General features: G+C 45.8%; 1 protein-coding gene across 1 annotated transcript; it reads left to right on the forward strand.

The window, feature by feature from the left end:
- Positions 1–372: 372 nt before the first annotated feature.
- CHRNA4 (cholinergic receptor, nicotinic, alpha 4 (neuronal)) lies at positions 373–22,800 on the forward strand. Its single transcript, XM_010152959.1, has 6 exons — positions 373–436; positions 1,685–1,836; positions 5,477–5,521; positions 5,613–5,722; positions 15,039–16,419; positions 22,213–22,800. The coding sequence occupies exons 1-6, from the start codon at positions 376–378 to the stop codon at positions 22,336–22,338; spliced, it is 1,875 nt and encodes a 624-aa protein (XP_010151261.1). The 5' UTR covers positions 373–375; the 3' UTR covers positions 22,339–22,800.
- Positions 22,801–27,652: the final 4,852 nt, after the last annotated feature.

Here is a 27,652-nt window from a genome sequence, read left to right on the forward strand (position 1 = left end):
GCTGGGGGAAGGGTGAGAGAAGCAGCAGCCAGCAACAAAGCCAGCAGCCAAACCGCCCCGTAGGAAAGGGGAGAGGAGCAAGCCGGAGAGCCCAGGGATGCTGTGCATTTCGTGGCTCTTCTGCAGCCCTTCCGCATCTCCTGCAAGTACGTGTGCGTCGGTGTCCCAGGGAAGAGCATCCTTCTAGGAGGAAGAGCTGGAAATCAGTCAGAAGAGGAAAGATAAACAAAACACCAGCTATTATTCCTTCCCAGAGGCAAGCGAGAAGGAGAGAAAGGAGTTAAAGGGAATGAAGCTGGAGGATCCAGAGATTCAGAGAGGAAAAGTTGCCCTGACAGGAGACTCTGCGTACTAGAGCCTGAGCTCTGCTCCACAATGGGATTTCTCATGTCTAAAGGAAACCTCCTCCTCCTGCTCTGTGTCAGCATCTTCCCCGGTAAGTTTGAGAAAGCTTTTCTACCCCTGCTCTGCCCTTTAGCTCTTTCCTCCCTTACCCTTCTCAAAGACACTGGGAACCGGTCCCTATCAATGAGGAATCTTCCCTGTTCCTGCATCCTCCTGCCCCATGGCTGCAGGTTCCCTAAACACCAGCCTCTGCTGAGCAATGCTTTGATTTTATTTTCTGCTCCTTGCCTGATTTGATGGGGAAAGGGTTAAAGCCGCGGTGGGGAAGGGGACAGGAGGGAGAATACAGGCAGGGGCTCAGCATCCTGCTTCTTGCCTGGGTTTTTCTTTCCTTGATAAAGTGTGTTAATGTGTCTCCGGGCTACAGCTCCTGCCGGGGAGAGCACTGCCAGCGCTCAGCTAATGCTTCCCTTTGTATAATCCAGGGCAGCTAAAGACTAAGTAGGAGCCATATTCCACGAGGGATGCAGGGAGAGCCCCCGGCTCCCTCTCCCCACCGTCCGTGGTGGAGGAGGCATCTGCGTGCCGCCGGCACAGGAGCGCAGCTCCCCCGGCAGCCCCCTGCAAGAAGGGTGGCTTTAATTTTTAATAACCAACAGACACCTCCGCCAGTTCCTCTAGTCTACGTGCAGGGTCAGGGCTGCTCCTTACAGCCTCCAACTTTTAAAGTCTTTCTTGCGGGAAACTGAGGTCTTTATCCAATTTTGGTCTCCCCCATCCTCTTCCTTCACCCATCAGTTTCGTGAAAAAACAGCTATGAACATTAGTCTGAAGGGCTGCCTTTTTTTTTTTTCCCCTGATGCATTTGATGCCAGATTTTATGTGTAAATCTGGCCCAAAAGCCCTATCTCCCAGCAGGAAGCTGCTTTTTCCTCTTTGCTGTACCCTTCTAGCATCCCTCTTTCCTGCTCACAGACTTCCCTGCTAGAAACTTGCTGTGAAGTGGCCATAAAAATTAAACAAGATTCAGGGAAGAATGGCCCATGTAGTGTTTTTTCAAATGGTTTTTCTGATGCCCCTAATTTCTGCAGATCAATCCTGCTTTACAATAGAAATCCTACATTGGGAATTGGCCACGGTGGGTGGATAAAGTGAGAAATCCATGGCCATGCCTGGGGTAGGAGGGAAACAATTCAGCAGGTTGGCAACACCTTCCTGTGTGACCCTACTTGCCCATTGCTGGAGTTAGCCCCAGAATCCCCCGGGAGAAGGCTCCAGCCAAGCGGGTGCTTGGAGCTGTATGCGTTTCATGCCACCGTGCCCCATGCCTTCCCCACAGCCTTCGGCCATGTGGAAACCCGAGCCCACGCAGAGGAACGTCTCCTGAAGAAACTCTTCTCTGGTTATAACAAGTGGTCCCGCCCTGTCGCCAACATTTCCGATGTGGTCCTCGTCCGCTTCGGCTTGTCCATTGCTCAGCTCATAGATGTTGTAAGTGCAACCTGTTTGTGCAACAAGTGGCTAAGATTAACCAGGCTGGGGCTTGGGGAGAGGCTCCTGGTGTGTGTGGGTTTGACCAGCTGATCCAGGGTCAAGCTGGGAAGACTGCTCCCAGCAGACAAGAGTTATCACGCAGACAGCTCTGCTGGAATGAGGGATGACTCATGTGAGTAGCTGGTTATCAAAGTGGATCCTTTATTCCTCATTTACTATAAACTGAATACAAATTTCCTTAACCTGTGGGACTGATCACAGCAGACCAGTGGAGCAACTGGTATAAATGCCAGAGAGTCCCGGTTTAGGAAAAAACAAATAACTGATTTGGAATTTGAGCCATAATTATTAACACTAATACACACAAGCTAATAGGAGCAGTGGTTTATGAATCTCTGAATGACAGCTTGCCTGAAGAGCTTTCTGCAAATGGAAGTTTTGAGGGTTGATAGCTAATCTGGCAGATAGCATCGAGAAAATTGTTGCTGAATGTTTGCTCAAATAGAAGTTACATGTGTGCAAACTGCATGTGCCATGTATGAAACGGAGGGGTTTGCATTCCAGACTGATGCACATCGAAATGGTATTTGAAGGGTTACTCTATCACAGCGTGTTGGGGTCAAGGAGATGCCTTCAGGGCTGCAGATGTTAAGCACACACAGTGTCTAGCTTGTGAAGGTCTTGCTCCCGCATGCTTCACGCTCCTGTCCCTCTTTGCGTGCAGCACTTGGCAGGACGGTGTGTTTGTGCAGAGGCACGTCTCGAACACGTATCGACCTCGCTGCCACTTACTGTATCCATGTGGCAGAGTGAAAGCGGATGACAATGGGAAGTGTAAGGCAACTTAAAACCCTTACTAGGGTGGGAAAATCATAACAGATTACTCACTGCAATATATTATATTTTGAGATAAGAGTTTTAAGAGGTGGTGCAGGAGGTGGGCCTGTTCAGCCTGGAGAAGGCTCCAGGGAGACCTTAAGGCATCTTCCAGTGCCTGAATGGGCTACAAGAAAGTGTGGGAGGGGACTTTTTCCCAGGGCAGGGAGTGACAGGACAAGGAGTAACAGGTTTGAACTGAAAGAGGAAGCTTGAGATGTGGGACATCAGGATGAAATTCTTCCTGGAGAGGGTGGGGAGCACTGGGACAGGTTGCCCAGAGAAGCTGTGGATGCCCCATCCCTGGGAGTGTCCAAGGCCAGGCTGGATGAGGCTTGGAGCAACCTGATCTAGTGGAAGGTGTCCCTGCCCATGGCAGGAGGTTGGAACCAGATGATCTTTAATGTCCCTCCCAACCCAAACCATTCTGTGATTCTATGATCTCCTTGCACACAAGCCGTCAGCTTCCAGCTTTGCAGCACAGAAATGGTCTTCTGTTCCCCTCCTCTCTCTTACATCAGCCTGAGGGATCCAGGGCTGTTTGCAGTTGCTAATGTTGAAGTTGTACGGTTCTCATCTGAATAATTGATAAGACTAAAGATGAGACATTAGTGACTGTGGAGGCAGGAGAGAGACTTACCATTATGCAGCTGCTGAATCGTGGAAGGGGGAGGATCGATACACCTGCTTCGTAGTGCTTTTCCCAGTTTACTTAAGAAGAATTAATCATCTTAAAATCATGTCAGTGGTTAGAAGTACAACTAGCAGGCAGTTGTGTGCCAGGGCTGGTGGGTATGGCTGGAGGAGAGCTCTCATCTCTTCTTGCCCCACTCTGTGTGCCTGGGGTATGATGACACCCCCTGCCACTGCTGCAGCACTCCGTCTCTCTCTCCTGCTTCACGACCGTGACACTGGTTTGGTGCAAACCCCACTGCATTTGTTAGACCTGATGTTCAGCTCCCAACGACAAGAAGTCTGAAAGAGAAATCAGAGCCGTATTCAAACCCCAGCTCCTGCTGACAAAAGGCTGGGGGGGGGACGGGACGGGACAAAAATCAATGTGCAACTTGACATCCCTCCATGTCCTTACCTCACCCTGGTGTGCTGAGGGTTTTTCTCAGCCCAGAAAAAAGTGGTAAGGGATTGAGCATGTGTCCAGGAGCAGCCACCGAGGAACATATTTGGGGTCCTAAGCGTGTGTCTTTGCAGGATCTTGCATGCTGTGTTCACCTTGAGAGAAGAGGCCAGACAGGGCAACACCATGGTCACTGCAGGATCGGGCACTGTCCTTTGGGCTGTCTCTGTGCAGGCAGAGTCATTAGCACATTGCAAATCCCCCACCAGCTAAAGACATGGGGCTAGAGCCATGCTTCACGTGGGTCAGGAGGATGGCAGAGCCCTCGGGTGTAGTGATGGGCAGGAGTTTCACCAAGGGGCTGCACCCAGCCAGGGAGGAACATTCCAGTAAAGGGTAGCACCTGCGAGACTGGGATCTCCAGTGCAGGGGCTTTGGTGGAGACCCTCAGATGCTTGAATTACAGTGTGGTAGGAGAAGCAGAGGCTCAAGGATAGGTCCAGGCCATGGCAGCCTCCTCCAGCAGCATCTCTCACCTGCAACCAAGGAAGCAGCTGCATTTTTTCCCTTCCTTTGTTGTTCATTTGAATGTTTTTTGTATTCCTCCTTCTTCCATGTCCCTTCTGGTCCCTAATCCCTTGACAAGGGTATCTCTGATCAGGTTTTACACTTGATGCCGCAAAAGCAATGAGGAGGCTCAGCGAGGGGGAGGCATTGCTCCGCCATGAATCTCCTGGCTTTTAATGTTCAGAATTAATCCTGGACTGCCACGAGTGCAAGGTTAATGATGAGCAGTTTGCTTCCACATGAGCCCTGTCAATTGAGCTGATTCTGATGCCAGACCAAAGAGAGCCAGAAACAAAGCAAACACACAAATAATCGTGGAGCTCTGGTGTGAAAGAGTAGGACTAGGCTCTGCCCCACATAATGCATCCTGATTATTTACACAGGGGTTGTAACAAGCATGCAAGGCAAGCAGAAAATGGTAATTAATTCTACTACTGAGCTGCCAGCATTGTATCTGCTTTACATTATTTCAAAGTATATATATCGTTCTACCTTTCATACTGTTTGTACTTAGAGTTGGGAGAAAGTCTGCCAGCTGACAGCATGGCTATACACAAAGGTTACGTGTCAGCAGAGTAGCTTGGGTTTATTCAGAAAACCCAATCCATAGTGCTCTAAGTTCATATATTTGGTAGAAGGAGAAATATTGCTGAGCTTTGTGTTTCCAAAACTCTGTTCACGGGTAGTTTCACCATAGAAGTACTAAACGCTACTTGCAAATGAAGCTGAGCATTGTAATCCACGCACACGTGTGTGAGGACATATACATCCACCACTCCCCTTCCTTCCATCAAAGATGAGCTGTGGAGCCCTTACCTCTGTCTGTCCCCATCATCCCAGGCTGAGTCCATCAGCACTGAGGAAAATCCCAACAAATTCAAGTCCGTCTGCTCACAAGATTGCTTAGGTGCAGGCTCAGCTGTTCAGTGCTATCAGGCAGCTGTGCCCTGTCCCATGTTAAATGACAGAAACGTCTGCTTATTGTTTCCAAGATGGAACTTACATTTATTGCAGAGGTGATTTATAATTACAAAAATTAAGTATAGCTAATAGAAATTTAACGAGTTCCTTGGGCTGATTCATCTGCTTCTGTAACCAACCTCTGATCTTACGTTTCAGGATGAGAAAAATCAAATGATGACGACGAACGTGTGGGTGAAGCAGGTGGGTGCACCAAAACATGTGCTTTTCCATGTTCATTTTCAGTTTTGCAATCTGAACTCTCCCAGTTTTGAAACCACCTTGTTTTTGGCAGGAGTGGCATGATTACAAGCTACGCTGGGACCCCCAAGAATATGAAAACGTCACATCCATCCGAATCCCCTCGGAGCTCATCTGGAGGCCAGATATCGTCCTCTACAACAAGTGAGTGTGGGCACTGTGGCCAGAGGGGAGTCCCATCCTTGCAAATTTACTCTGCCTATGGCAACAAGGTGGTGCTTGCAATTGTTCCTCTTTTTGTTCTCTGTGGTTGAAGTACATGTATACTCTCATAATAGTTGTCCCAGAAATGCCTTAAATGAGATGAGTACCATTCATCACTAGGGCTTTGTTCTCCTAATACTCCTTCCTTTGGACAGCAGGCTTTGGGTGGGGTGTGGGTATTGTTTTCTCTTCACATGCCAGACACACAATTAAGCTGAATTTGAGCTTTCAGTCTTCTTCAGTTTCATTTCACGGAGGACCTCTCCCCTAATTCATCACCATCAGCTGAAAAAGCCAATTACTGAGGATGGGCTTCATATGCTGAAACATGTCATACTTGCATGTCTACAAATACAGGTTTCAGAAAAGCCCAAACCATTCTAGAATTACTCTGAAATAGGTATTTGTTCCAGACCCTGAATGCTTGAAATCTCTCTTGTACAGACACTTCCTAGGGAGCAGGTGGTTGGGTTTTTATTTTCTTTTGGAGCCTGCTGATATTCTTGGAAAGACTGTCCAAGTGCCAAGACTGTTTTCTCCTTGACTTATCATAACAGAGCTCTCCAGTCTCCTGGGATGTAGGATACCCCAGTTTCTCTCCCTAGCACAGGCTCCAGAGAAAAAACTTGCTTCAAGCATCAAACAAAGTCCTCTCTGTATGTGGCTAACACTCAGAAAACACAACGGAAATCAGGCTCATTTTTAATAAACAGTTTCCTGGTTCTAGTTTGATAGGATTTTGCTTTTGTTTTCAAAAAAAATTTAAAAAGCTGAGGGAGGAATCTGCCCAGGGGACTGTGAGCTTTGGAGACTATGGAAGTTGTTATATTTCCCATTAGCTTGTTTCTGATCCTCAGTGCTGTGGAGTGATTGCAAACCTCTTGGAAATCACTGCATCCTCACACAGCACCTTTCAGAGATCAAACCAATGGAAATTGCTAATTCCTGGGCACTTGGACCTTCCTATCCTACAGGGACGCTCTCTGAGCATGAATATTATGTACTTCACATATAAAGTACCTCACGTTGCAGCTAGGAAAGTTATTCAGAGGAAAAAAATAAATGTCCTTGTCATTCTCATTGCTTAATTAATTTGGAGCTTCTGGTAGTTGTTGTGGTGGACTGTAAGGCCAAGGGAAACAGCACTACACAAATCCCCATCATCTATAGGACCTTTGTGGTTTAAACCCTCCATTTTCTGGAGCTGCTGATACACAACAGCCTGTTGTGTCATCCCTGCCTCTGCTCCCTTGGCTCACCCCAGCTGACGAGCATGGTCCATGCAGGGAAAGCCCTAGTGCTAAAGAAGGTGGCCGTGATAACCCTTTCTGCTCTAGACATTTTGGGGCTTCATGCTGAAAGCAGTCCTCAGAGGTCAAGGGGCACCCAGACCTCTGAGATGTGTAGCCATTGGCTTCTGTCCCTTTCGGGCTCTGCCCCTCTGCCCTGTTGTCCTTGTTCACTGCTGCCATCACTTGAGCAGCTACAGGGTCTTTGGGGAGCAGCTGCCTATCTGATGGCCAGAGCAGCTATTCCAGAATGTCCTCCTTATCCACTTCTGGGCTGTGAGTCTTTCAGCCTTGCCAACCTTATTTTTTGACTCAGTCAGGCTTGCTGGGAGGTATGGCAGTTGGCAAGTCCATAACTGTATTGGTGACCTGCCTCCACGCAGAAAGATGTAGTGCCCCAGCTACCTAAATCCAAGCTGCTTCTCTCCCTTCATCCATATTTACCATTAATAATCATGCATTCCTCTGTTGGTTGTCATGAGTCTATCATGCATTTTTAATTGGTTACTTTATCCATGAATTAAACATGGATGTAGGCGCCAACCACTAGCCAGTCAGTAATGGTTTCCCATTAATTCTGTATCTCTTTACTGCTATATGTGCCCATGCTCTTTCATACAGCCTCGTGTAGACTATTTTCTACCCTAGGATATAGTTCTCTTTCTACCCAGCTACCTATCGAATGCATCTGAAACTGCAGCCAATATCTTAGTTGCACTGCTCTAGCAGTCCGGTTTCACATTTTTCAGGGGTTGCAGGGCAAATGCAACACATGCATGGCAAAGCCTGTAGCATGAAGGGACACCAAGGTGAGGGTCTTCTGCGTGGCACCTCACCAACTGCATAACCAGTCAGTGTTTCTCTTTGTGAGGTTCTCAGCTCAAAATTTTTTAGAAAGAAAGGCTTTGCAAATACAGTGACTGGTCATGGGTGATACTAACAAGGATTCTGACTCATGTTTTACATATACATAATATATATATTGTTTAGAGGGAATTTAAAGTACATGCACGTGGTTTTGGGTCCCTAAGAGCAAGAGGATTGTGTGTAGAGACCTTGGCGGAAGAGGGAGTGTGTCCACACTGGCCTTTTGCACTCTTGAGGCTTTTTATTGCGAGTTACTTATTGTTTACCACATAAACTGGCATAAGTACGGTATCTCTGCTTGGCATGGTATCCTTTGGAAAAGAGACTTTCTGTTTTCATTTTGGGATATATACATATAAATGGTGAAATTTAAATTGATTTGAGATTTACATCTTTAAGGAAAACTACTCCCTTGTTGTGGGGTTATTCTCACATCTAAGCTCATTATTGTAAAAAAACCTTCCATTTATCCACTCTAGAGGCCCAAATTAAATCAGTAAATTCAGCTGGTTTGGCCTAGAGAGTACATGTAGTTGTCAACATTCATAAGGAATCCAAGACCAAATTAATATCCTACAGGGAAATTATTATGCTGTTGAATTTTCAGGCTTGATGAGATAAATTCCAAGACTCTGTAAATAGTTCCTACTAGATGTGACAAAACATATGTATAACAGAGGAATATGAGTTAATAGTGAAGAGACAAAGCCTCTTCTCTGCCAAGAAGACCAGCTGTTCCTTATCTAAGGCTGTAAAGGATCTTCAGACACCACCAAATCATTTCTAAATGAATTATCTAATCCTCTGCATTGCCTTATTTTCCCATTCATGAATAGACTTGAAGCACATTTTAGTTTTTCTTTGTATATTTAAAGAAAAAAAAATTGTCTAATCAGGGAATAAGCTCTTGGGCTTCATTTCAATTTTTTTCCCTTCTCCGTCACTGTGTTGAGCCATTTGGACCCCATGAAACAAAGAAACTCCAGAGGAGAAAACCCTGAAACCACAGGTTTGCAGCCAGGTGCTCAAGGCTGCCCAGGGGAATGCAAGACCATGTCCTTGAGCCTAATGGATGGGCAAGGAACTTGAAATGAGGGCTTCACTGGCTGGTTTTCAACTGGATATTCATGATAGCATTGCAGCATTTGTCATCTCTAGCCTGATGATTGTAAGACCTGGGAAGAAGCTACAGGGAATATTTAGACTTCAAACTCCTGTTTTTTCTCAATTACTTTCTGGTGTTAGCTGCTTCAAAAAGAAATCCTTGCCTTTGGCTCCATAGTCACCAAAAAAAAAAAAAGGGGGGGAGGGATTGAGTTAGATCATATGGCAGGTGGCTTTTGAAAATCATGAGAAAGCTAAGAGTTCTTTTGAACTATACTATGATGCTTGCAACCAGTGAAACTTATGGACTAACTGGTTTCCTGACTTATCCCAAAGCTGTTTCGAGGAGAAATGCAAAAATATGCCCTAGTCTAACCTTGAAAGTACTGGAAACATTCTTGACATTTTTCTTTGCGTGCATATACTTGCACAGATCATGTCATTTTGCACCAGATTGTCCTTATTATATTCCCGTAATCACTGCTTCACACTTAAGCTTTCCTGATTCCTCTGGAAGTTTAACTGACTATGTTTCAAGAGAGGAATTATATCTCTAAATGCCTTTAAGGTTTTCTGCCAAACTCTATCCAGTAATACAGGAACAGATAGAAATCTGTAAGGGGGATCTCTCATGGGCTGTTGCTGTGCTAGCATCCCAGGTCTTCTCCTACCAATTTGCCAAGGACAAAGCCTAGAGTTTTGCCTACAAAATGCTGATGAGGGTGCTTGGCAAAGGGAAGAGTTGAAGGAAAATGCACAAATTCAGCACCCTCAGAGCCTTCTGAGAATCTTGTGCTTATTTAATCAGTGTAGCACAGCCATTGCTGAGACAGATGCCTATTTTATTGAGGAATGGTGAAAATTTTGGTTACCAATGACTTCTAAATATCTGTAAGTCCCATCCCAGCTTTTGCTTGTTTCAGAAGTACAAATCAATACACAAACACCTCCATCTGTGTACCCAAGATGTACATCGACACATCTGTTTTGTACTCAGTTTGCCAAGTTCTTGGAGATATTTGAAACTCAAATGGACAAAACCCTGATCCTCTTGTAGCTGACTCTGCTTTGGTCAGGGAGTTTGAACTAGATCATCTCCAGACATTCCTTCCAACCCATGAATTTGTAGTTACCAATTTGGTAGCACAAAACAATTGTTATATAAATTATTCTCTGATTTGCCTTTGGAGAGTATTTTAACCTCAGTATTACAGAACCATCTCTTTAATGCCTACCAGAAGGGTGCAAGGTACATTCTTTAAAGGGGTCTTGACACTCTAGTTTTTCTTGGTTACTGCTGTTCAATGAAAAATGCTTTCAATTAGGACATTCTAGCTATATCCATCCATGTATGTATATAGCTAATTTTCAGGCTTTTAAAGCTCTGTTTGGATTTAAATTGTATCACCAGAAATTAAAATAAATGTGTGCCTCATTTACATGCATTCTGAAAACATTTAATTTTGTGAGATGATGTATCTCCCAACTGCAAGGAAAATAGAAACTGGGGAAAAAAAAGCAAGCTCCTCCATCAGCAGAGCTTTTTAATGCAATTCAGTTGATGGCTGCCAGTAAAACAATGCCATTCCTGAACCCTTATAAACTTAGAAGATTTTAGAGGAGCAGCCTTTATTCTTGCAATGAGGAATGAAAGGCTGCAGAACAGAGTAGCGCTATTTCCGTTGGCAAAGGAATAAGCAACTGTCTTCTCTCTTTATTGGTGTGCACTGTTGTATTTGACATGAAAATAGAAGAGCTCCAGTACTATAATACCAACAGATTTTTAGAACTGTCAGGTCAGAGTAATCAGGAGAGCCTGACTGTCTTAATCCTCAAGTCCTTGTTGCGATGTTTACCTTGCACTTGCTCCTTCTTCCAAATGGTTTTTCATGACAACTGTCACAACACAGTGCTCTAGACTGATCGAGATGGAAATGTGCTACCACTATAAAGGAGTGACTGCAGATTTTCTCCATCCCACTGTATCAGATCTCCCACCTTCATGTCTAAGAAAATATTCATGTTGTGCTGTCAGGGCTGTCAGCACAACTTGGCTAGGAATGGGTTTTCCCACAGCAAAGCTTTCCACAGGAAAACAGGATTTCCACAACCTTATAACAGCAGACTTCTTTTTGTAGTTGGCTTCCTAAACTCCATCCCTTAGAGGAGATTGGAGAAAGGCTTTGGAAAACTGTCAGCAGCCAGGTGACCTTATTTGCTCCCTCTCTCATGTCAAGAGGAGCAGGATGAAAGCATCTCTAGGTTCACCCTGCATGGGCAGGGCGCCAGCAAGCATAGCTTCCAATCCAGTAAGCGTATGCTTCAAGGTCCAGTGTGGGCGGTAAGCTTGGGAAGGAGGCAAAAACATATGTATAAATGAAGAGTTAACACTACCTTTGCACAATATAGCTGGCTTGGATACAGTCTGTATACAACAGCATGGCTAATTTACCCTGCTTACAAATTGCTCAGCTAATCTCTACAGTGAACTGCAATGAGAGGTTCAAACAAGCCCAGTAAAGTCAGGAATTACTTCACAGCCTTGTTAGGTTGGTGAGGGAGAAGGAGGAGATTCCCAGGGTGTTTTATGGCTCCTCAGAGTCATAAGCCAACTTTCAAATCAAGAAGCAATTCTGCTCTTGGTTTCACTCCTGCCATGGCACTGCAGGCAAAATCCAGCTTGGAAGGCAGCAGCAGTGTTATTTGTAACAATGGGTGAGCCAAAGAGGACGCAGGATGAGGCTGGGTTTGTTAGGCAAGCAATTAAAAAATACCTTCCTCATCAAAGAAGCGGATCAGTTATGGAAGTAATTGACACACGAGACCTGCAGCATCACACTGGTTACATCTACACTTGCAGAAGAGGCGTGTGGCTAGTCATGCAGAGACTGCAAAGCTGCCAGACAAGGCATTTCTGGGAATGAAACACAATTATATGAATTATTATTATTCCTGCCTGAATTTTTAGGAAGAGTTTCTTGCCCTTTTCCAAAGGAAAAACCCACACCTGCATCATTTACCCAGCCACTAACACATTGCTCCACCTAAGAAGGGAAACACTAGTGGATGCTTATTATCTCTCTTCTGTACTATAAGTCCAATTATAAACATATTGTTCCATTAATGAACAATTTAACCATGTTGCAGAGATCTCATTAAATGCAGAATTGGATTCCAAATTCCTATTGAGATTTAGAAAGAAGACCACTGAGAAGAGCAAACGCTGGGCTGTCACTTGCTGTGCGTGTTTCATCTCTCGATCTGGCTTTACAGTGCAGGCAAAACCCCGGAGGGAAAAAAAAAATGGTTTCCATCCAAAGCAAGTGGTCCTGGAGTGTAAATTAGACTTAAGAAAGGAGAGGTAACAAAGGGGTTGGGTGCAGGGTACAATGGCACTGCTCATTTTTATTTGCTTTGGAGTAAAACAATGGTGGTTTTGCCTTGATCCTCTTGAGACAACAGTCTGGGTTTGTACATATTTTTAGCTTTCTTGTCTTAAAAGAAAAGACATTCTAAAACTTTAGAAAAAGCCCAGTTCAGAGGTCATAAAGTACTGGGTCCTTTTGATTTTCCAAAATCTGTCACAGAGAGCAAAGGCTTTCCATTACGGAAACAAAGGTGAGCTCAATAAAACACCAGTTCTCCACCACAAACAATAATTCTCAATTTATTTTTGCATTCATTCAGTTAATCTGGAAAATTGTCTCAGAAGACAAAGATATGGGCTGTGACCCTGGGGATCAGGGGCATGTGCCATCTCTGCCCAGATAGGGTGTTATTCCAGAGACATCACTGAGGGCCAGATCCTGCCACCCTGCCAAAACAATCAATACTACACCAGTGTCACTGGAAGCCAGGCTGGCCATGGACTGGTGAGGATGTTTCACAGGGCAAGAGGAAATATCAGAAAGTCTTATTTTCCCCTTTTGCGTGTGAATTAATGGATTGTCTCCTAAAGAAATAAATTTAGGGAAGTTCCTCTGCCTTCTGCAGCTTGGGGGAACCCACTGTCTCATCCCCATGCTGTTTATCTTGCTGCTGGTGAGGAAGAGGAGAGGTGTGAGCCCTGTGCTCCCCGTCGCTGCATGGATGCTCTTAGGGCACATCTGAGCGCAGAAACAGCAGAGCAGGTCCAAGGGAAGTTGCTGGGAAAGCGGCTGCAGGCTGGATGGGCTCCAGCCAGGAGGGCTGGGCAGGAGCCGAGAGCTTTCTATCTATATCAGCCTGAATAATTCATCTCAAGTTTTTAGCAGAAGCTTTCCCTCCCCTGCTCAGCTTCCTCTCTGTTTGGTAGCATTGCTGTTTGCCACTCGGCATCACACAACAGGCTTCTTCCTCCATATCCCTGAGCTCTGCACCGGCTCTGCCGGGTGTGTAAGAAGGTCCCCAATTCCCTCTCTGCTTTTTGAGTACTGTTTTCTTTATTCCTGTAGCTAGACTTGAGGGCATTGCTCTACAAACAGATCCCATCTGCTTTTCCGGGTGAGATTACAACCTTTCAGACGTTTGTTCAGGATGGAAAAAAATATTGCAGGTCTACCCAAAGCTTATCCACATTTTAAGGATGCTTGAACCAGGGTTTTTAATCCAGGATGTGACTGTCCAAGGAGAAATCAATGGAGAGAGGGGGTTTGAAGTTTTAGCCCATCACTGCACAAAGAAGCTGCAGAAGTAGGGACTTGGCTCATTATCAGACTAAGGTGTGATTTTGTGATTCAAACACCTAGTCTCTAACATGATGATTATTCAAACAAGGAGATACGTTTCTTTTGCATCTCTGAACGCTTCGTTTTGCCTCTTTGTGCAAGCTGACGCAGTTGTGGATCCTGCAGACACTGCCCGAGGGGAGGACATTGCTGTAGAGAAGGTACCTGTGGGCTTGGCCCCAGACGTGGAGTTTAGGTGTCACAGTCCATGTTCTCCTCACTGAGAGCAGGGGAGGAACAGGGCATGGCATAACCACATGGGGTGTTAATTACCTGCTGCACTAATTGAATCTATTAATGAGCTAATTTCTTTCTGTGGCCCCCATGCACCAGGGCAAGCGGCAGGTTTAATGTGTAGTTGCAGAGCTGGGGTTGTGAGGGAGGAGCTAGAGCTGTGGCTGGGGATGCTGAGGCAAGGGGAGGACATCCCCTGCCCCAGAGTTCCCAATCTCCCTCCTTTCTCCAACACTGTCACAGGTCGAGTATGGCATTCCCCTTTCTTTCCTCAAATCCCCAGTGCGTTTGCCTCTCCCGTCACCTTTTTTGATCTCCTTCGCTTGTATCCCAGTCCCCACGACGAGCTGGAAGCAGTTGGTGTCACAGGCACGTGGCATGGTGCTTCAGGGAATCAGTGCACCGTTCCCACACTGCCCAGTGGAGCCGTTTATGCAATAGCTTTTTCACTGTCTGGAAAATGGTTTTCTGCTGTAAAATCTTGCCTTGTTATCTATTTACCTTATACCAGACTCCAGTTGAGAGTACCTGTAAGAACACACCATAAAGGACAGCTCTCTTTCTGACTGGGAAATCAAGAGATTGACTTTCATTTTTCCTATTAATAGGATGTTCTTGCTGGTTTTCATGTAAGAGACTGAATGGTTACCCAACACTCCTCCATTTATAGCAGCTGTCACAATTAATTCTGCAGAGCCCACAGCCACACTACCTGATGGTGGTTTCTCCCACCGCTCTAAACCAAACTCAACTCTTTCCAGGGGATTTATGGGACACCTTCGAGGAAAGCTTGTGCACATTCACCTCAGGGACCTTACTTACGCAAGGTGAGGGCTGACATTCACGTGCAAATTCAGTGCTTGCCTAAGGCAGCAGAGTTAAAAAATCACGGGGTAGGGTGGATGGATCCAGTGTTTGCACATGATGTGCGTCTCCCATCTGCCAGGTGCCTTGACTGTGTTTTTGGAAGCCAGGCAGTAAATATCCTATTTCTTTAACAAAGTTGAGAAGTCCCAGAGAAGCCTTAGTCTTTTTTTATCTTCTATCTCTCCCCAGTGCTGACGGTGACTTTGCAGTCACCCACCTGACCAAGGCCCACCTCTTCTATGACGGGAGAATTAAATGGATGCCACCTGCTATCTACAAAAGCTCCTGCAGCATCGACGTCACCTTCTTCCCATTTGATCAGCAAAACTGCACAATGAAGTTTGGCTCCTGGACCTACGACAAAGCCAAGATAGACTTGGTGAGCATGCACAGTCACGTGGACCAGCTGGACTACTGGGAGAGCGGGGAATGGGTCATCATCAATGCTGTGGGCAATTACAACAGCAAGAAATATGAATGCTGCACAGAGATCTACCCCGACATAACTTACTCCTTCATCATCCGGAGGCTGCCACTGTTCTACACGATCAATCTGATCATCCCGTGCCTGCTGATCTCCTGCCTGACTGTCCTGGTCTTCTACCTACCCTCTGAGTGCGGAGAGAAGATAACCTTGTGCATCTCCGTGCTGCTGTCCCTCACTGTGTTCCTGCTGCTCATCACGGAGATCATCCCATCTACCTCCTTGGTCATCCCTCTGATTGGAGAGTATCTTCTCTTCACCATGATATTTGTTACCTTGTCTATCATCATCACTGTCTTCGTGCTCAACGTGCACCACCGTTCCCCGCGTACGCACACGATGCCTGACTGGGTGAGGAGGATCTTCCTCGACATTGTCCCACGCCTCCTCTTCATGAAGCGTCCCTCTGCAGTGAAAGACAATTGCAAGAAGCTCATTGAATCCATGCATAAAATAACCAACACGCCAAGGCTTTGGTCCGAGACTGACGTGGAGCCCCACTTCACTACCTCATCTTCCCCCAGCCCCCAGAGTAATGAGCCATCCCCCACATCATCCTTCTGTGCCCACATCGAGGAGCCAACCAAACCTCAGCCTGTCTGCAAATCCCCTTCTGGGCAGTACTCTGTGCTGCACCCAGAGCCTGTACAGGTGACCTGCTCCTCTCCACAACCCTCATCCTACCCCACGAGTGACACCCAGACCACCTCCATCTCAAAAGGCAGATCACTAAGTGTTCAGCAGATGCACAGCCCCAGTAAGGCAGAGGAAGGGGGCATCCGCTGTAGGTCCCGGAGCATCCAGTATTGCTACCTGCAGGAGGACTCATCCCAGACCAACGGCCAATCCGCTGGCTCCCCAGCATCCCAGCGGTGCCAGCTAAATGAAGAGCAGCCCCAGGAAAAGCCCCCTCAGTGCAAGTGTAAGTGCAAAAAGAGCGAGGCAGCTGACACACCAGCTCAAGGAAGCAAGACTCACAGCGCCAAAGACCAGCATCTCCTGTTGATGTCCCCAGCCTTGAAGCTGGCAGTGGAAGGAGTTCACTACATCGCAGACCACCTGCGAGCAGAAGATGCAGATTTCTCAGTAAGTATGCTAACTCAGCCTGCTCTCCTTGGGTAAGTCAAAACTTCTGGGCTACGCAAGCCCCTCCAAACCTGGGGACTCTACAGAGAGTGTAATTGCTAATGAAGGCTCAGCCACCCCTGATATCCTGGCTACTGGACACATTGGCCTCTATGGGCACAGCTGGAGCGTTTTTCCTTGGGGTCTTGGCAGGCATGTGGTGGGCCAAGGGGGTAGCACAACCAGACCATGCTCAGGACCACTCTAGAACAATAAGTTTCTCCAGCAGAAAAGATGAGTAAAGTTGTTGTCACGTAGGAAGGAAGCAGCTAAGCCTGTGAGAGAGGGCCAAAAGGCAGTCAGCTGGTGGGAACGTAGCAGACATTCTTTATAGAGAAGCCTCTTACAGTGGGGAATTCACACTCTTGGTTTTTTATTAAGCATAGACTCTGGCTACTGAGCCTAGGAAAGCAAATTCCCAAAATAGGTGGTGGGTGTGAGAAGCACATAGTAGCGTGGGGATGTTGTGGGGTGTGTTTAGCTCCGTGTGATGCAATTCCTCATTAGTGGACTTCCACTGGAGCAGTTAGCTCTGTGCAGGAAGGTGGGTGGACAAATTTCACACTTACTGTGAAGAGGTAAATGTGGCTACAAGTAGAGGAGGAAAGTAGAGGCTGAAATAATTTCTTTTAATGGAGATGGTGATGCACATACAAATACCAGCATCCTTTCACACCTCTTGTAGTCCTTTCCCTTTGATACTATGGATATGGTGTGTTAGATAATTATGGCCTTAATGAAGGAAGCCACAAGATAACCCAAAGTTAGTGTTCTTGCTAAAGAAAAGTCCCGCCCATCTTTTCCTACAGGGATCTGTCAGCAAAAGGTACTTTTTCAGCTCTGCTTACAGTTTGATTTCTCAAGATGTAGAGTCAGCCCAAGTCATAGTGCTTTTATGCAAGACTTCCTGGGCATGAAGAGTGTCTTTATATTTGCATTTTTCACAGCACTGAGCACTTAGCAGCAGCAACAAAAGATTAAGTGCTACTGTCCATTTAGATACCCTTTGGTAGCATAGTTTGAGAGGCCTCTGTTCTTTAATGTATTTCACTTCACAACGTCCCTTCAAGGATGTAACGGTTTATTCCTTCTGTTGAAGAGCGACAGCCAAAATACAGAGATGAGGTGACCTGTTCAAGGTCGCAGAACAAATCTGTGGCAGAGTTGGGCTGTGAATCCTCAGCTTCATTAGTTGACAACCCTGCACTCTTTGCCAGGCTAAAACACTTCACAAGCACATGAGGACTGCGGGAATTAAACTCTGCTCTCTCCTCCTAGCAATAATCACAAGTAAACCCATGGAAGTCTGTTAATTTTAACTCACTTGTTTCCCCCTGGTGCAAATGAAAGAATATTACACCAGTAATACTTCCCATTTCAACTGCTTCTCTTTCTGCTAAGCTTGTTGGTTCATCGAGAACAGAGTTCATGCATGTCTTGGGTTCTTTCCTTTTAATCTGTGAGTGCAGCTTTCTTTAACATGAAAACAGTCTTCAGAAGCCACTGAATTTTCTTCTTATACCTTCCACTACTCTTCCCTCTTGAAGTGATTATCCTGAGAAAGCTATTCATAGCACTGAACATCAAAAGCAGAAGAAGAGCAGTTTTGAGGGTTCTGACCAGACCTCCTGCCAGCCCAGGCTGCGAACAAAGGCACCAGGAAAACATCCAGCAGTGATTGGAGAAGAGTCACCCCTAGGACCATGGATGCACCAGGCTCCCCAGGAAAAGCCTGCAAACCTGAGTGCAGTTTTCTGCTCTGTCACAGCACTTGTGGTTGTCACGCTAGGCAGAGGTGGTGATTTCAGGTTTAGGGGAACAACTACTGAGCCAGGCCTGAGGCTGTGCTGTTCTTCTTCTGGCACCAAGTAATGTCAAGTGGGAAAGCACTTTTTTTTTTTCTCTAGGTAGAAATGACAAAAAAGAAGGAAACAGGATCTTCTGAACTGAAATTTGATGTAAGGAGCAGAACTGATCTATTAAAATGAGAATTTATTGGGGAAAACATCAGGACTCAGAAATGTGCTTTCATCTTAAAATCAAATTGTGGCATTTCTTCATGGAAGTCTTCAACAAAATCTATCAGCAGGCACCTCTGATGCAACTGTAGCCCCTGAGACACAGCTCTCTGTCTCCTGGGTAATGTTTTCCGAGACATGCACCTTCCCAGAATGAGAACAGAGCTGCTTTTGAAGTTCCTGTCTTTTTCCTAAAGCACCATTGCCACAGGGGCAGTGCTTCTAAATTAAAAGTAAATAGCTCATTTAATTAAGTGCTTCAGCAAGGAGAAAATGGGAAATGCAAGAGGCAGTTGTTTGCTACAAAAGGGATAACTGCAAACAATACGAGCACAATGGTACACTGGGGAAATCCAAGACCGAATTGTCCCAGCATATGATAGAAACGCCATTAGAAATTAATTACAGGCTGAGAAGCAAAACAAGTTGCATGTCACACACAAGCCAAAATAACTAGACACCAACAGCACCCTCTGGAACGCCTTGTTGTCCTCATGCCTGTGTGCAGCTCCCGACTACACTAAGCCCCATCCCTGGAAGTGTCCAAGGCCAGGCTGGATGAGGCTTTGAGGATCTTGGTCTAGTGGAAGGTGTCCCTGCCCACGGCAGGGGGGTTGGAACTGGATGACCTTTAATGTCCCTCCCAACCCAAACAATTCTATGATTCTAAGTAGACTTTGAAGACAGCTTAAAAATAAAATGGGAGAGAATATAGCTGAGGGGGAGGGGACACAGGATAATCTCACCGGTTTATTTTTAACAAAGTACAACAAAATCACTCGGCACTGCTCTAATCTGTGTTGCAGGCTCTGGGACCTGGGGATCAGATATCAGCGAGGCACTTCAGCCCTCCACCCAAACCCCGGGGCAGGATGCCCTGCTCCCACTGCCCTGCTCCCACTCCACACCTGCAAGGAGTTGGACCAGGGAAGAGCTACGGATTCCCTTACTTTTTGGGAATTTGCAAGTCAGGGAGTCAGCTGGTTCCTGCCCCTGATCCTTTCCCAAAAATAATTTTAAGTCAGCTTCTTAAAAACTAATCAAAATACAGCTCAGGAGTTGGGGTGGCAGATGTTGACAGCAGCATAGATATTTTCAGAGAAGCCTCTGCGGATCATGCTCCACGTGAGGTGCTGGACCACGGGGAAATGATACAGTGCTGCCAGAAAACAAAGCAAAAAAAAATCCAGATCATTTGCTTTTCCTCCTCCTCTTTGTGTTTCATTGTCTCTCCATAATTTCCAATTTCACCCTTCTGTGCTCTCGGTCTGAAGCTGGATATTGATTTTGCAAACATCTGATGTATTCCCAGCCATCATTTTCAAGATGGGCTGAGTATTTCTCCATACACCATTACATCTGAAAGCAAATTTCTGTTGAACTTTTCAAGTTGTTCCTCTTCTCCCATTTCCCCCTTCTTTTCTCAAAGAGAAACTCATCTAGTTTTTTTTCTTTGTATGATCTTGCACTAGGTTTTACTAGCACAAATACTCAAAAAAGCTTATTTTGCCAGAATGGGGCACTACTTACTCAATCCAGCTTTCTAGTAGGACGTCAGATGGTAAATGTCAGGTTTTCCTTACACATTGGTTGCATCATGAGGCACTAATCCCATAAATACAATCATCCAGAGCTTGCTCAGCTGCCTTCTCACAAGGAATTTCAAGCATCAGAGACTCACTCCAACTGTCAGCAAGTGATGAATAGATCAGAAAAGGGGAGTTATCCACTGAGACCTTATCCTTGGGATGAGATAATTCCTTTCGATTCCAAGGGTTACTATTTCTTTTACTCAGCCTAATTATGGATGAATGTGCCAAGGGCTGGACACTCATAAAGCAACATGTTTTCCCCCAAGAAGGTAACAAGCTTCAGGATGAACCTCTAGTTTTTTACCTTTGCCTATTGAATAGTAAAGACCTGCTTAACTTGGTGTTATTTTTAAAGGGGATAAAATAAGCCATTGCATAAAAATATTTTTCTGGTTCTTACACTTTTGACAATGCCCAGATGGTCCTGAAATTTAAGATTCTTTGTTCAGAGAACAAAATATGGGCAAATACGACACGCTCTGCAGTGCGTGCCTTATTTACAACGCCGCTTACTGAGCCAAGGAGCTGGAGCAACACCAGTGATTTAAAGGCCTGACCAAGCAGTCCACATGGCAAATAACGAGAGGTGTAGTTAAAGAGCTTGCTTGGCTGGCGTTGCTTCCGCTGCACGCTGTCTGTGCCGAGGCACAGGGTGATGACAGGTACTTTGCAAATACACTGGAAGATTCACGATCTCTTTAGAGTTCAGAATGCCAAAATGAGGTAAACGCACGTACCTTAACTGCGAGGAGTAATTCTCTTAGCTCAATAAAATGTCACAACATTGGTCACAGAAGCCAGGGTCGTATATTCTCTCCCTCTGACACATCATGATGTCTCTGTACCGCTCACAACGTATAAGATAAAATTTAGTGGTGTATCCATGACTGATGAAGAAAGAAAAGACTCAAGGTGAGTTTTCAGAGTCACTGTGTTCTGCTCAGGGCTTGTTTGTTTGGTGCTTGACAGCTCATAATATTTTAGGACCTGAAGTTGACACTGTAGCTGTGAAAACACCTGCTGCAAATAGCTATTTCATTGATATTTCTGTGATTTCATTGATTGCTTCCTTTACTGAAATGAATTTTCAGCATCAACAGCATAATCTTAAAAAAACAAAATCAAACAAGGTCTGCTACAAATCATGTTTTAGTTCACACCTACTGTTCTGGGATACTCCCTTATTACTACCTCTGTTTAAAACAAAGTTAGGTTCTTTGTAAAACAGCCCCAGCAAAGCACAGCCTTGGCTTTGCTGCCTCCTTCTTACACCACGCTCCTGACTTGCTGCAGTCACAACCACCAAAGAGGTTTGAGCTAGCTCCCACTGAGATGTTTTTCCCTAAAGAGCAAGGCAGTGTGCCAGATTTCAGCCCTTGAATCCATTAATCACCAAGGGGTATATTGTAGAAAATTATAATGGCTAGAGCCATATCAAATAAAACTTCACCATCTGATCAGTCCTCTTCCTGGGAAAGAAATTAATAACAGCAATGTAATAAAAGAGGTTTTCATATGTATGTGGTTTCTTATTGAATGAAATAGCCTTTTACAATCCTTGCCTGATGGTATTAATAAGTACTAGACCTCCCCAGAGTGGAATTGATGGGAAATACTCCCACAGCAAAACAAAAGTGGGGGAAAAGCAGGGTGAGGAAGACCACTGCTTTTATTTGCTGGTTCATTTTCACTGCTTACTCACTCAAAGCTGTCAATCCCTCCACAGAAAGAGTTTGGCTTCGTTAATCTGTAAGCAAATCTGTTTACGAGCAATTTCTTTCCCCCTCACCCCACCCTCCCCAGTTTGAATTCCAGCCTTGTTTACACACCCAGTTACAGCTGTTGCTGATGGAAAAAATGGGATAGTGAGTGTGCAGACGAGCTTAATTATCCACGGGTGTATGTCATCCCTGGAGAGCTGTGAACAGGGTTTGCAATTGCACATGCACACCCACACAGTCTGGGAATCTCTCTCCAACATCAGCAATTGATAGAATAGGACCACTAAATGTAACCGAGACCTTCCCCTCCTATCTCTGGACTTAAATTAAAATATCCTATTTTGGAATAAAGCACTAATAGTCTACATAAATTGTAATCTCACATAAACATCAATAATTGGTCCTTCATCTCTGTGTTCCCAGGTGAAAGAAGACTGGAAGTACGTTGCAATGGTCATTGACAGGATCTTCCTCTGGATGTTCATCATTGTGTGTTTGCTGGGAACTGTTGGCCTTTTCCTCCCACCGTGGCTGGCTGGAATGATCTAAATATAGCCACATAAGGAAGAAAGTATATCCCGCTCTATGGATTTTAGTTCACCTGGAAGGAGAGGAGCAGACAAACGGAGGCAGCCCTTTGAATAATTTACTGCGTGCCCGCGCTTGAGTTTCTCCAGAGCTCGCTGGGAATACTTTCCGAGGTCACATCGTTTTGCCAAGCCATTTTCATCTCCTCCATCTAATTTAGGGGAAAAGTTCTTATTAAAGTGTGTACATAGCATGGTGGCATTCATTGGCATATACTCAGCAATGTAAGAACACGAGCTTGTTCCCTAAAGCAGCACATAAAGAGGCTTCGCATCTACAAACCAACCCCTGGCAAATTAGCTCCGGTCGTCTTCAGAGGTCTCAGTGTGCCCTGCCTAGTAATTTTGCCCTGTCAAGCTGAAGCTGTTCAGGACTGCGTGTCCCTGTACGAGTCATTTTATAAATAAAGCTCCAGATTTGGGATACCTGTGTAGGATGTGGTCTGTGGTCAGCTGGTAAAGATGGGCAGACTGGAAGGGCTGAAGGAACTCCTCAAGGCAGCCCAGCCCCTTTAGGACCAAGCGTGGTCATTAGTTCGTCAAAACACAACAGCTGCATGGACAAAGTTTACTTTGGCCATACCCTTCAGAAACCACGGGGATTGGAGCTGAGTGAGGACCATGCAGATGAAGGGAGGATTTGGGGTTAAGATTCAGACCATCTTGGTAGCACTTTAATGTGCTTTCAAGGGAAATTTCCTGGATCCAAGTTACCGCTGGTGCAAAATAGCAGAGGGCCACCCTCAGCTGAAAAACCTTTGCTGTAGGTAGGGCACGTACTTAGAGGTGGGAAAGCCACAGCAGAAATCCAGGATGTCATGTTAGTGTAAGTGCCATTACACGGGAAAACCTGAACAGGACACACTTGGGAATTCACAATGGCACTTAGCAGAAACTACAGATATTAAAGCCTTAAATCTGGCCATTTTTTTCAGCAATTCTGATCCTCCCAGCTCTACCCAAGCTAAACCAACCTTTACATCTTGGCCTTGCTCTGGGACCTGCAGGGAGAAGGCAGGAACAAGGAGCACCAACCAGGGAATGCTGGAACCCTGTCCTAGTGCAGGGAGACACTGGTGCATGGCAGGACAGCTGAGATGTGTGGGTGAAAGGTTGGAAAACAGAGGGTAAGCAGGGGTGTCATCTATCTTCTCCCTGTTCTCTGGATACATTTGCAGCCACAGGAGTGACCACACTTGGACAGACACTGTCCATCCAGCTTGGCAAACCACCTGTATGGTACTTCCAAACCCACCCTGCCCACCTTCGTTGCTGGGTGCCAGGTGGGATCAGCCCAGCATCACTCATCCCAACATCACCCAGACCCGCATCTCCCTGCTTACTTCAGAGGTCTCACAGGCAGAAGGGCTTATAAACAGTTCACCACGGTGCACAAAGAAAGGCAGACATAGTCTAAAAAAAAAAAAAGCCTGGACACCAGCACAGAAGGTCCCAATAAAAGCCAGAGCCTGGGGTTGGTGAGCCCCTTGGTGATTGTGCACCATGAGACACAGCCTGGCACATGAGGCTTGCTCATGCCACATGGCTCAGTGAGCAGCAGAGAGCTGCATAAGCTTGTGACAGTAATGCTGGAACTGAAACAATATGGTTTAAGGAGACTTTAAAATACAAGTTACTGCCCTCAGTCTGAGCAATATGGGCAAAAAATCAATGCAGTGATCAGCCTGTTTGGCCTCATCTAAGAAGTGACAACTGACTTCCGTGTTCACAGACTCAGCCAAGTGCTTAAAATCTGTACAGCTCACAAAAAAATAGAGTAGCAGTGGCTTGGGCAAGTTCCACGAAGAGCTGTGCTGGCACATTGCAGGGGGGGAGGATGAGAGAGCCTGAGCTGCTGCTGCCTCTTTGCTTGTTTTCAGAATAAAGACAGACTCAGTCTTTGGAGATGCTAATTTATCCCTTTTCATAGTCAGTGAGTTTGCTTATGGCAACAAAAGGAAAACAGTCAAACATCTTCAAGGTCTAGTGCATAAATGTACCAACACAGATGCAGTCTGCACGCCACAGAGGGGATGGTTTGTGCTGCAGACAGGCTGGATCACAGAGGTGGCCTGAACCCATTCCAGGGCCTTTTCTCATTTTGAGCGCACTGATAAAATAACCATGAAGGTGGGAAAATTTCTGACCCTGGTCATTGCTGGGTCAGGGGCATCATATCGGAGGCTGCAGCAATGCCCATGATGGCTGTTCAGAGCTCCCACTGCAACCTCCTCCTCCTCCCAAATCCATGGGCCCCAACAGTGACAGAGTAGGTGGGAGGCTTGGCTGTGCATGCACATTTTTAGGGATAAAACCACATGCACTATCCAAGAGAGACAGCAGCAGCTCGAGTCTCTGCTCCCATCTCCCAGAGCACGTGGGCTCGGGCAGCAGCGGAGCGATGGCCAGCACAGACCGGGGTGAGGACCTGCAGAGGTGAGGGTGGCTGTACAGCACGAGCTGCAGTTGGACCCCTGCCTAGCAGAAAAGAATGATTTGGGGGTAGCAGGAGAACCATAAAGGTTTAAGGACAGGTTTAAGAGCCAAATATTCAAGGTGGCGTATTGGGAAATTCAGAAGGGGAAGGCATAGGCTGTGCCGTGTTCACAGCAAAGGACCCCTCTGAAACCTTCAGCTTTTCTGCAAGAAGTTAATGCCAGCGCAGACAGCGAGAGCAGCAGCGTCTGAAGGGGAGTGTGGCACTGTGACAGCCACAGAGCAGGGCAGCCTGGCAAGGACATGAAACAGCCCCTGGCAGAATGGCCCTGCCACGCAGGAGGAGGGAAGAGCCACATGCATCTGCTCCATGGGCACATCAGAATTATCAGGTGTGATTGGGAGTGCTAAGGATGTGCTTGTGTCCCTGAAGAGTTAGCACCTCCTTGGGATCACAGGGTTTGGCAGGACAAGATGAGAAGTGACAGCTGAAACCAGTTCCAGCATCTGGGGATAAGCTCGGATAATGCAGGTCTCTGACATCCTCTGTTTTGCTAACGTCATACCACTTTTCATACAGGGGCAACTCCATTTCTTCTCACGCAGCATTAATAGTTCCCCAGTTTAAAGTTCAAATAAAGACTTGCATTCTGCTTCTGATGTGCCTCCTTGTAAAATCTAAGGGGAGAAAATAGGAATCAGCACCTACCTCTCTTTCTTAGACTGGTTATTCCATCTTGGAGGGTGTTAAGGAGGATGCTATCCCCCATAGGATTCAATGAACAGAAACTGGAATAAAAGTGGGACATGAACCAGAAAATAACTGTAGAATAATGAATAATTCTGCTCTTCCAAACAGAAGAGCATATGAAAGACTCCAGAAAAATGTATGCAGCCAGGCTGTTAACATTTCCGATGTTCCCAGCTCAGACTGATTCCCAGGACTTGAGTGAACAAGCTGACATCATAAAAAGAGTGAGGAAGCAAGACTGGGATACAGCAGGAGCTCTAAAACTGCCTTGAAAGAGACCCAGAGCAAAGTAACTGGCTTTCTGGGAGTGAAAAACCAAGCTTGATAAACCCGAAGGCATCTCAGAAAGCAGATACAGACACTGGTCCTTTCCATTTCACTTGTGGAGGAGAGGCCATACCCGCACATCCGTGTGTCACACTTTCCCACCAGTACAGCTCCACCGGCCATGAATGGAAGAACCAAAGCCACGGAAACCTGACCATAACAGCCTCAGTCACCACCATTTTTCCATTTTCCCCTACATCCTCTTTCTTCTGGTTCCCCAGTGCTGGGTCACCTTCCCAGCCATAGGGCTCACAGGGTATTTTATCCGCAGCTGGCTGGTAGGATGATCTGCTTAATCCCCATTTCTCCAGCTGTTCCCAGCACTGTTTTCCACCAGATCATCTCCTTCTCCAGTGAGCTAATCCCCATAGCTTCTATCACCTCCCTTTTGGATAAGTTTCTCTTTAGACACTTACCAAGAAACTGGACCCAAGGAAATACATTTGTGTAGAGGCAGGCAGGCAGAAAGGTGCATGTGTGAGGTGTAAAATTCACATAGAGTGCTAAGGAAAATCACCCTGTAGCAGCCTCACCTGCCTTGACAGCTCCTATGGGCTCTCCCCTGCTGCAGATCTCTCATCCCCACCCAGGACGCCTTTTTTGTTTCCAGCCCTTTAAATCTGGTCAAGCCAAGCTGCTGAGCTCTGCAGAAATCCTTTTCAGAGCCACTTGTTAGCAGTGCTGCTGCTTAGTCCTCTGGGCTTCTTGTTTCTTACCCCTGAGACTGATTTAATACCTTCAAATGGTGTTCATAGCAAAAAAAAATCTACCTCTGGAAGGTCCTCAGCCAGAATCCAGCTGCACCAGGTGGGTCAAACTCCACAGCAGAGATAAAAATCCAAATTTATCGCACTGGAGGATAGGAACCCTAAAGATCTAAGAAACTCTAAAGACACACTGCCACTCTACACACCGTGTGGGGAAAGAAAGCCTCTGTGACACAGATTATTTAAGGGGAGTAATTAGAATGAGCAAATCAGGACAAAGGCTTTCAATAAGGACTGAAGAGAAGGGGAGGCAAACAGGCATTAATCTGCAAAGGTGAAAAAATGATAAAAACTTGTGGGATTTCACAGGGACATGGGAAAGTTATGCACTGAGGTTAATTTAGGGATATCCAGAAAACAGGTTTAAATACAGAAAAACTAATATCCAAACTTTTATTTGCAGCAATTAAAGCTTAGAGAACAAAGTTCCTACTAAGGGAAGGTCAGCAAGAGATTTTTTTTAACTGCACCATTAATGAATGGCACTCTTCACTACAGTTTGCATTGAAAGTGATAAATTGGGCCAAAAAAGCACAAAGTATGCTAAAGAACAGCACAGAGGGAAAACAACAGGTTGTGTTCAGGAAGGAGCATGGGACATTAATAATAAAAAATGGCTAGTTTCTCCCTGACAGAGGAGGAAACTGCAATTTGGGTTGGGCAGGGTCTCCCGAGCCTCCCTGCACCTCCACCTTTAGGGCTGCTGTGTTTCTAACCCCTGAAATCTTTTCTTTTTGCTGTTTAATGGAATCCCATGTTCCTTGCTGGAATAGGACACTCTCAGTGCCTAAAATCCCTCAACAGAAATGCTCCTTGGCTTCAAGGAATAGGGTTACAAAGCACTTGCCCGTATGCTCTGTGATATTAGGTGGAGTAAATATCCACGATTTGAAGTAAATAAAACCACTCATGGGACAAAGCTAAGGAACATAAACAGACAAGTTGTTAGTGCAGGTTGTCTGTCTTCTAATCAATAGCCCTTCTGGCACCCAATT

The sequence above is a fragment of the Eurypyga helias genome, unplaced genomic scaffold (genome assembly GCF_000690775.1).
Source record: "Eurypyga helias isolate BGI_N326 unplaced genomic scaffold, ASM69077v1 scaffold2086, whole genome shotgun sequence".
Taxonomy (NCBI): domain Eukaryota; kingdom Metazoa; phylum Chordata; class Aves; order Eurypygiformes; family Eurypygidae; genus Eurypyga; species Eurypyga helias.